The sequence below is a fragment of the Malus sylvestris genome, chromosome 9 (assembly GCF_916048215.2).
Source record: "Malus sylvestris chromosome 9, drMalSylv7.2, whole genome shotgun sequence".
Lineage (NCBI taxonomy): Eukaryota > Viridiplantae > Streptophyta > Magnoliopsida > Rosales > Rosaceae > Malus > Malus sylvestris.
Window position 1 is genome coordinate 11,301,989 of NC_062268.1, and position 10,740 is coordinate 11,312,728.

The following is a 10,740-nucleotide window of genomic DNA, read 5'->3' on the forward strand; positions in this document are numbered from 1 at the left end:
AATAAGAGAAGTCCGAAGTGTAATAGAGATAAGTAAAAGAATGCCAAAATCTTGTAAATCACATAAGTGATCTAATTGTTAGAAATAAATTTCACGTTTGTATTTCACACGGCACGTTTTGTATTCAATTTTAAGCATTGATGAATCATACGATAGAGACATGGAAAGTTGAAATGTCTCTATTAACCTTCTCAACCTTCAAAAGAATGGATTGTGGTTGAGAAGCCACTAATCCCTTGCCAAAGAAAGACAAAGCCAACGTCATCTGAAACCAACTTGACAACGTAATAAAGTAGCCGTAATATGAATGGTTGCTATTTTTCAACCAGAAATAATTGCAGCCGCCGCAATGATTGATGCTTCCTGATAGGTTCCCATGTCAAGTGAACGCGTAGTCAACTCACCCGGGGCTGCCCCCCTCCCTGCACCCCATAAACCCAAAGGAAAGAGGAGGGAAAATCCTTAATATCTTGAATAATCACTATTTTATTCTTAGTTTTATCTGATAACATAAATTAATTTTGATTATTATATAAAATTTTAAAAATTTTAACGAAAAGCAGCCGGTATTGTTTACTTTAATAAAAAATCACATTTTTACACTAAAAAATCAATTCTAATACTATTCATTTTATTATTTATTTTGTTTTTATTATTAAAACTCAAAATTTTCAAATGATTTTTATTAGGAATCCTTAAATTATAGCAATAGTCCCTGAACTTTACTCAAATTGGAGCAATGATCCCTCAACTAAAAATCCATTACCATTGGTCCCTCAACTTATCAAAATGTGTAGCTATAGTCCTTTTCATTAATTTCTTCAAAATTTTGTCAAAATATGTTATGTTGGAATAACCATTTATTTAATTAGGGTCCCTCAACTCATCAAAGTGTGTAATTATGGTCATTTTTGTCAACTACGTAAAATTTTTTGTCAAAACGAGTTATGTTTGAAGGACCATAGCTACAATTTGGATAAAGTTAAGGGACCATTTCTCGAGTTGAATTAAAATTGAGGGACCAAAGGTAATGGATTTTTAGTTGAGGGACCATAGCTACACGTTTTAATGAGTTGAAGGACCAATGGTAATGGATTTTTAGTTGAAGGACCATTGCTCCAATTTGAGTAAAGTTCAGGACCATAGCTACAATTTACTCGTTTTCTTTAAAATTTTTGATGGTGTTGAGTATGCTGACCAGTTAAATTTTGTCATTAAGAACATCCAGTTGTGTTTAAAGTTTGTATTATTACTTGTCCAGTCAACCGTTTGCTCTGACCAGTTGGATTCACAGCACTTCCTTTTTCGCTTTCAGAGAAGAGAGAGAGAGAGAGGGAGAGGGAGGGAGAGAGACCGGGTTTGTGTTATATTCCTTCAAAATCTTGTTAAATTTCAGGGCATCATCTTAGAAACCTGAAGCTTTTCTTGGTCAATTCTCAGGTCTTTCAAGCTTTTGTTTTCTTTTTCAAAAGGGTGTCTTTGTAAGTAAGCTTAATCCTTTTTTCTTGGAATTTTGGTCAATATTTTTTCTAGGTTTTGAACTTTTGATTCATATTTTTGTTCACTATTGAAAGTTCGAAGCTTTGAATTTAATGGGTTATGAAGATTCAAGCCATATCTCTGCCTGGATATGGATGATTCATTATCTCCAGCTGAGCTAGTTACCTAGCTTTCTGTAGAAATAGAAATTAATCCTTTTGATTTGTTTTTTGGATTTTGGTCAATATTTCAGCAACTGGGTAATTCCTGAAATTAAGCTTTGACTTTTTGAGAAATTGGTTATTTGGGTTCAGATTATTTCTCTTTCTTTTGCTAGTTTTGAGCATTTTACTGTGTTCGGAGAAATTGGGTAAATTTTGATATGATTTCTCCATAGGATTATGCAGTTTGTGGAGGAGAATTAGCCCGATTTCGGGTTCTCTTAATAGGGTGATTGGGGTTCGTGAATTATTTATTTATAGCATTGTTAAGCTTAGACAGGACTGCATAGATTTTGGAAGCCATGGATAATGTCAATGAACTGTCATCATCCTTGAGCTTTGCCTCCTCCAATCTGTCAAATGGGTCTAGTAGTAACCATGCATCTGCCTCAGCCAGTTCCCCACCCGCGCCGAGTATTGAACATTACTTGAGTCTATGCAAACTGAGTGATAATCTTGAGAGGCTGTTACTTGATCCTGAGTTTGACTACAGTGATGCTGAGATTGTTGTTGAGGGTAACACCGTGGGTGTCAATCGGTGTATATTGGCTTCCCGTAGTCAGTTTTTTCAGGAGCTTTTTAGGAAGGGGAGTGATGATTCGAACAAGGAAGGTAAACCGAGGTATCTCATGTCTGAATTGGTTCCAAACGGCGGGGTTGGCTATGAAGCCTTCAAGGTTTTCTTGAACTACTTGTACACTGGGAAGCTTAATCCATCCCCTCGAGAAGTGTCCACGTGCGTTGATGATGGTTGTCCGCATGATGCGTGCGGCCCTGCTATTAATTATGTTGTGGAATTGATGTATGCTTCTTCCACTTTCCAGATGAAGGAACTTGTTCAGCTTGTTCAGGTTTGTTCAAGCTTCCATTTCTAGTGTTTCTCTTCTGCAAATGATTGTTCCATTCAATTATTTGTGTTCTTATAAATATGAATGCAGGGCAAAGTTGTGACAGCTTTTTAAGTTGAATTGATTAATTAAAATTGTCTGATTAAATTCATGCAGTAATAAGTACTGCTTTATATTAAAAGAAAATGCTTTAAGTTTAATCTTCATAGCACCTGCATTCAAGTTTGGTATGTATGATTGAAACTCCCAAATCGGCAAAGATTTTGATAGTTACGATCTAAAAACACTGCAAATTCAATTTTTCGTTCCGCAGAATTGATGAAACCTGGAATGTGATGATGAAATACTAACATATGTGGATTAAGGTTGCCCTCTCCATAGTTTTATCTTCTCTGGCAAATTATTTTCTGATAAAAATTGAAACCCTTGAGCAACTTTCTTTCTGTCAAATGTGGATTAAGGTTGCCCTCTCCATAGCTTTTTACGGTGCTATACCTTTTACAACAAGAATGACTGCAATTTTTCTTGTAAACTTTATTTGGTTTTCCTCTGTAGTTTTGGTAGGATGATAATGTCTAAATAATTTACAATAGGATCCTTGTCCTTTGCTTGTTTGTGCTTTTCCTTTTTCAGTTGTTTTTTAAATCTTAGATTTGAACGTGTTCGCAAGCCTTCTCAAGTTTGAGATTTCAACACATTTAGTATAATCTACATATATCACACGTATCTAGCCCTGCAGATGTTACTTTTTTCATCACTTTGTTTTTGGGGGAATCAGTTGCCTATCTGTTCTTTATTACCTGTTTAGTGGCATTTTTATTCAAGTAAACAGCAAGTTAGTAATGTTTATTTAAGGTTTCCCAACACTAGCCAAAGTTTGGGTGTTTTTATGCTGACGATTTCCACCAATTTATGCAGCGCCGTCTTTCAAACTTTGTGGAGAAAGCCCTTATTGAAGATGTAATACCAATTCTTATAGCTGCCTTCCACTGCCAACTGAGCCAGCTGCTCTCACACTGCATCCAGAGGATAGCAAGGTCCGATCTTGACTACATGGCTATAGGGAAAGAGTTTCCGCATGAAGTTTCTAATGATATCAAATCGCTCCGTCTCAAATCTCACGAAAATGATGAATCAAGTATGATGGAAATTGAGTTGATAGAGGATAAGAGAATCAGGAGAATCCACAAGGCATTAGATTCTGATGACGTTGAACTAGTTGGACTTCTTCTCAAGGAATCTGATATTACGTTAGATGATGCTTATGCTCTCCACTATGCTGTTGCATACTGTGATCCTAAGGTTGTTAAGGAGGTTCTCAGTCTAGGCGAGGCTAACCTCAATCTTCGCAATTCCCGAGGGCATACTGTACTTCATGTGGCAGCCAGACGTAAGCTGCCAGCAGTGCTAGTTCCTCTTCTGGACAGGGGAGCCTCTGCCTTAGAAACTACTTCAGATGGTCAAACTCCTGTTGCAATTTGCCGGAGATTGACTAGACCAAAGGATTTTTTGGAGAACACAAAGCAGGGACAGGAATCTAACAAAGATCGATTATGCATCGAACTTCTAGAGAGAGAGATGCGGAGAAACTCAATCTCTGGGAACGTATCGATCATATCAGAGGTGATACCTGATGATTTGCACGTGAGGCTGGACTATCTAGAAAATAGAGGTGACCATTCTTAATTTTTAGATTAAATCACTCCCTTGGATTACATTATTGAGTTCAGACCATGGATTGTGAAAGTTTTATTAAGTAAAAAAAGTGAAAATTACTGGCACATTAAGCTGCCTAATTTTTAATGCCATCAAGACATATACGCTCAGTGAGTTTTGACTCTTGTCGTCGAAAAAAATGACTAACAGCTTTGAGCTTTCATAAATTTGCAGTGGCATTTGCGCGGTTGTTGTTTCCTGCTGAGGCCAAGCTTGCTATGGAAATGGCTGATGCTCATTCCACATCAGTGTACACTGGCCTTGCGGCATCAAGAGGATCAAGTGGGAACTTACGAGAGGTTGATTTGAATGAAACACCCTCTGGACGAACCAAAAGACTACAAATAAGAATGCAAGCCCTTATTAAAACTGGTATGACCATTTTACCTCCGCGACATATATCCCAATCCTTCTGTGATTACATGTTTCCTAGACGAGTGTTATAATGTGTTTCAAACTTCAAGCGTTATTCCATGCCTAATCTCTTTGAAAATTACAAAATGCTTTCGATATGGTTTGTCATCTAACTTCCCTACTACCATGCTGAAGTTACTCCTAAAAGGATCAAGAGTCTTTGGAAAACTGTATTAAGTCTAAAGCTAGTTTAGCAAAGAGCATTCGTGATGATCTTGGGCCAATTAATAAGTTACAATGTTACTTCAAATGGTGATGGCAGTGAAAATGGGGCGGCGTTTCTTCCCCAACTGCTCGGAAGTCCTTGATAAGTTTTTGGACGATGAGATGGACATGGCTGATTTCATCCTCGACAAGGGAACTCCGGAAGAGCAGAGAATCAAGAGGATGCGGTTCTTGGAACTTAAAGACGATGTACAGAAGGCATTTTGCAAGGACATGGCTGAAAATAACCGGTCGGTTTTATCAGCATCGTCGTCATCGTCATCTTCTCCGAAGGACGGGGTAAATCACAAGGTCAGGAGAAGGTGTTGATTATATTTTTTTAGTAAGCTGTTAGATTTTCATAAACTTTAAGGTGTATCTTTCCTTCCACATGTATATTTAGGAGACTATTTTTCTGGCTCTCTCCTTATCAAACAGATATGAATCTGTAATTCCTAGCTTAAGGTATTTGGCTTGTATATTGGTCATAAAAAATTCAGTGTTAACCTTTCCACGAAATAAAATTGTAACTCCAAATTTTCTTTACAAGGAATACTTAGGCCTGTTGATTCTTTGTATGACCCGTTAATCAGACATATATCGACACGAAAATAACGGGTTAATCCGTTAACGATTCGAGTTGTTTTTGGGTCACCTGTTAAGAACTTGTTAACGAGTCGGATCGTTATCGGGTCAGATGTTAAGAATCTGACAAGATATCGTTCATTAGATCTAGACATTAGGCATGGTAATTTCTTGCATGACCTATTAACTCGACACAAAAAGACACGACCTGTTAACAAGTCGGGTCATTATGGGGTCACCCTAATACGAATTTGTCAAGATAACGGGTTTGACACGATCCATTAAGATAATTGATATAATATGAAAACGACACGAACACGACAAAACACGACTTGTTTCTAGACTTAGGAATATCATTATGATACTGCTCATGCGCGTGTGAGCAATTTACCGTGACACAGGAAATGACAATTTATATATTATGGACAAGTGTTAAGTAACCCCATCCTAGATCATAGATCAATAAGAAGCTAATAATTAATCATGTAAACCAATTATGGAAGCAAAATTGAGCCTTATCCTCTCTAGGTGCACAAACATTAATATGGAACCAGGTCGTTTTAGAATAAGAAATGCTAAAGGGATGAGAGAGTCTGTCAAAAATGGGGGTCTCTCAAAATGGGACACTCTCAAAAATAGAATTCTCCATAAACTTTCTATCATCTTATAATTTAACGTCGAGTAATGTTAGAGAGACTAAATTTATAGACTAAAATTTGTAAACTAAATGACATGGAAGTTAATGATTGAATTATTACTTAAACATTGATAACATGCTCATTTCCTATTGATGACATATCATTTAGTTTGCAAATTTAGTCTCCCTGGCATTACTCTTTAACATCATTAAGGTGGCAGAAAGTTTAGAAATAATCCTATTTTTGAGAGAATTCCCATAATATTTGTCTTTTAAAGTATGCTTTAATCATGAGACAATGGACTGTCTTAGTGATTAAGACATTAACATACAATATTGCTAAATAATAAAAAAAATAAATAAAAATTCATGTACGAGACAAGTGATGTGGTTGACCTACTGGATTCAAGAATTGATCTTCGTTCAGAAGAAAATTTTGGATAATGGAACCCCAACTACGTTATCAATTCATTGAGGGGAAATTTTTATTTGTGACGGGAACACAAGTGATACACCACGTGTTTTACTTAATAGGAATTGTGGGAAATTTTATTTTTTAAGTTATTAACTTTTTAGCATACATATCCTACCATTTGTTTAGTGACACGTGATATACCATCCCATATATCGATCACATTGACAAATCTCTCCCATTTAAGGCGCCCTGTAATTTAATTCAACCCTTGATCCGAAAACTGCTATAATAAGACAATCCTATCTAAATTTCTCGATTTAAAAAAACGAAAGTCCAATTGTTATGAGGGGCCCATCAATTTTCCAATACTTCAATTTTAATATAAAAAAGAAAACTTCCCATTAAAATACTTAAATTTGTTCGTTTCTTTGGTTCTGGAAGTTTCACATGAGAAGTTGCGTTGCCTTGCGCAGCGATTCATCAGCTTGCTTGGGCCCGAAGCCTGATTGGGTCTCTTGCCCGCTCCTCATCGTCTCTTTTAACTCGCCACTGCTTTCTCACGTTTCTATCGTCCTTCTTTCCTTCTTTGCTCAACCCCCTCTGCCTACCCTTTCCAATTTTTCATCAACTTTTTCCACCAAAGGAGGCGTCTTTTGCTGATTGCTGCTCGAAATTCGACCTCGGTGTCGATTTTCGGAACGTTAGAGCAATTGGGTTGCTGGGATTTTGGTGCTTCTGAATGGCAATCCAATCGTACGACATGTTGCTGAAGAATTTCACACTCTCCAGCCCTTATGTTCCCTACACGTCGATGATTGTGGGTATTTTCGCTTGCAAATTGGTACGCCCTGCTTCTCTCGCTAAACCCTTTTGCTAATTGTTTCGATGGAAGCATGTAATGTGTAAATTTAGTCTCTTTTTCTTCAATTTTTGGTCATTTTTGTTGTTATTTTTCAGGTTTATGATCTTAACCACTTGCTTAGTGCTGCTTACTTTAAGAGCTATTCTAACCTTTCAAAGATGCAACGCATTGAGTGGAATAATCGGTGATTTTTTTTCAGCCTAATCTAAATTCTTGCTGATTATTTTTCGGTTTTTGTTCATTCACTCATAACCCATGTGTGTTGTGTTTTGTTATGCTGATTCTGCAGGGCTATATCAACTATTCATGCCCTTTTTATCACTGCTATGTCATTGTACTTGGTATTTTGGTCAGATCTTTATTCTGATCAGGAGCTTAAAGCTTTCGTTACGCTGCAGAGTTCCCCACTGTCTACATTTGCATTGGGAGTAAGTTTTGGACATTTGCATGTTTAAGCTTCGAATATGCTACTGCTTTTCGATATTTCATGTTCAGACTTGGATTTGCTATTAGTTTCGATTTGGGGTTTTCTTGCATGTTTGAAATTTCAAGTAATAATCAACTAAATTGATATCACTGGCAAATTGATGTGTAAGTGCATTCTAATTTTGAAGTCATACCAATAAGTTTAACCTCAATCGTATGATTAGAAATTTAGGCATTAGAGAAGCCAGTCATGCAAATAATACGTAATTCTAACAGACGCTATGCTGCCTTTTGGTGGTGTCATTGTGGCAGGTTTCAGTTGGGTACTTTCTCACTGACCTTGCGATGATCTTTTGGTTTTACCCTGCTCTAGGTGGAATGGAATATGTAAGTGCATTCTGGTTTGAATTGTTCGTCATCGGGATGAATTCTGTTACCGGTGTTGGACAAGCAGAACCTAATTTTACGAAGTGAATGACCTTGTCAATTTTATGGTGATCATATTAATCTTTCAGGTGGTTCATCATCTTCTTTCTATAACATCGGTAGCATATGCTATGTTGACTGGCGAGGGACAGCTTTATACCTACATGATTCTTATCTCTGAGACAACTACCCCCGGTATCAACTTGAGATGGTATGCATTTCTTACAGGAAATCCATTTTCAAAAGCTATGATTTCGTTCCTTACTGTTGATGCTTAGTATTGTTTTGATTGTGAAGGTATCTTGACACGACTGGAATGAAGCGGTCCAGAACATATTTGATTAATGGGGTTGTAATATTCATTGCTTGGTTGGTGAGTTAGATATATCTGTAATGTTTCTATGACTTCCATTGTGTTCCTTTTCTTTAATTTAATCTGCTGCGTTGCGTTTACGAAGGGAAGACTTTTTGACAAATCTTTCTGGATTCGACTTTCCTCGTACCTTTGATCTTAGACATGCTTACGCATTACTCTGTGCAGGTGGCGAGAATAGTCTTGTTCATGTATCTGTTCTACCATCTCTACCTGCACTATGAACAGGTGCGGAGCAGCTGGTCTGCTGACCTACAATGACTACATCTTAGAAGTTTAAGTTTCAAATTGATTATTTAATTAACATGCGATATGCAACTAGAAATATATTAAGCCTGCATGAACTTGTTTAACAGGTTAAACAAATGCACATAATTGGGAGACTCTTAGCTTTCGCAGTGCCACCAATGCTAGCGGTCATGAATGTGATGTGGTTTTGGAAGATTTTGAAGGGATTGAAGAAGACATTAGCAAAGAGGCAGTGAAAGATCTTATTGATGGGTGACGTTGGTTCAAGAAGCGACTGAAGGTCTAAAGCGATTTGCGGTTTATCTGGATGTATGATACGCCCATTCTTGTTTCTCTGTCCCCACTTCTAGCATGTAAATGGTTTCGAGACCGATAATGAATACGTTTAGGGGTTCTGATTCAATGTGAACCCAAAAATATAGCAGATGTTCGAGAACCCTTCTGTTTTTCTTAGTTCCGTGCTTGGGATGGAGCTTGAATTAGTTTTTCGTTTTCATTTTTATCTCAGCATTGTGAGCAGGGAAGGGACAAGCACTGGTGTACTTCGCACCACCTTGCCAGTCATGAACAGCAGCGCCTTTATGTCACGTGCTGGTAAAGAAGTGGCGGTATTCTGTCTGGAACCGCATATGTATATATAGTTCATATGTTATATTATAATACGTGGATGACCACATGAATAATTTATTACTATTCACCCAAAGAAAAATCAGATGAGTTGTTATTATTCATATGAAGAAAAACGAATGAATTACTATTCATGCATAATATTTCACTATTTATTTGAGGAAAATTTGTAAAGTGAATAGTGTTGCTATTGTAATATTTTGCCTATAAGATGAGAACATATGGAGGAAGGAAGAGGAGAGAAGAAGAAGAAAGAGACGAGAGAATAACATACAAAGGAAAGAAAGAGGAGTTATGGAGGAAAGGAAGAGAAGAGGAAATAAGAGAGATGCGGAAGAAATCACCAGTAGCCAGGTTAGAGAGGAGAAAATAATGAGAGTTATTTTGTACTTCAATTATTTTAGATAATAAAAGAAAGTACTACTGTTGTTCTGAGGATGTAGACACATTTGCCAAACCTCGTAAATATTGTGTTTTATTTACTTTATTCTACTGTACACATATCGTCGATTTTACAAAATATTATCAGCACGAGAAGCTCTCGTGTCAATGGAAAGCACACGCCATAAATTCGGTGAAGCACTACCTACCTCTCATCTCTGTTAGTTGGAATCTCACAGATAAGAAAATATTTTCATTTCATCTTTATATCTATGTATGACTAATTTTCTTAAAGTAAATATACATTTGGTTATATAACTATTATCATTATTATTGGCAGAAAATCTGACAGCCATATAAACAGCCTTTGAACTCCAACTTGCTGACCTCGGAAGTGCCATCGTCTCAGATGTCTAAAACACCAACCCAGTTTCTAATTTCGCAGAAAACTGGACAACCATCTTATGAGTACCGAAACTCCTTTTTCAGTAGCTCAGATCGAAATTGTTTCTTCACGAAAGTTGATCGGTATCCTCCTATCCATATCATACTAAAATTTGAGCTAAATCTAATGGTTTGATCTTCTCATAAGTTGCAGACACTACTCTTGACTTCAAAACTTATGGGAACCGTTTCGACTTTTTCGAAATTCACCGGAGGAGGAACACCAATTGGGACTTGTTGATGCACAAAATCAGCAAGAAGTTTGGTACAACAGAAAATGTTAAGTTTGTGACCTTCGCTAGATTGCTCCGGTCACTAGTGTGGATAAGTATGTAAATGGATAGGGATAGGGAAGCAAACACAAGATGTACGTGGTTCACCCAGATTGGCTACGTCCACGGAGTACATAGGTTCAAGCTCTCTTTTAGTGAGT

At 37.0% G+C, this 10,740-nt stretch overlaps 2 protein-coding genes across 2 annotated transcripts; both read left to right on the forward strand.

Annotated features, from left to right (window-relative positions):
* Positions 1–1,249: 1,249 nt before the first annotated feature.
* Positions 1,250–5,435, forward strand: LOC126582808 (BTB/POZ domain and ankyrin repeat-containing protein NPR1-like). The gene is made up of 4 exons (XM_050247014.1): positions 1,250–2,551; positions 3,467–4,220; positions 4,439–4,636; positions 4,941–5,435. The coding sequence occupies exons 1-4, from the start codon at positions 2,003–2,005 to the stop codon at positions 5,210–5,212; spliced, it is 1,773 nt and encodes a 590-aa protein (XP_050102971.1). The 5' UTR covers positions 1,250–2,002; the 3' UTR covers positions 5,213–5,435.
* Positions 5,436–6,930: 1,495 nt separating this feature from the next.
* LOC126583919 (uncharacterized) lies at positions 6,931–9,564 on the forward strand. The gene is made up of 8 exons (XM_050248461.1): positions 6,931–7,360; positions 7,477–7,565; positions 7,671–7,809; positions 8,120–8,194; positions 8,323–8,444; positions 8,531–8,606; positions 8,775–8,834; positions 8,963–9,564. Exons 1-8 carry the CDS (start codon positions 7,259–7,261, stop codon positions 9,089–9,091), a joined length of 792 nt encoding a protein of 263 aa, XP_050104418.1. The 5' UTR covers positions 6,931–7,258; the 3' UTR covers positions 9,092–9,564.
* Positions 9,565–10,740: the final 1,176 nt, after the last annotated feature.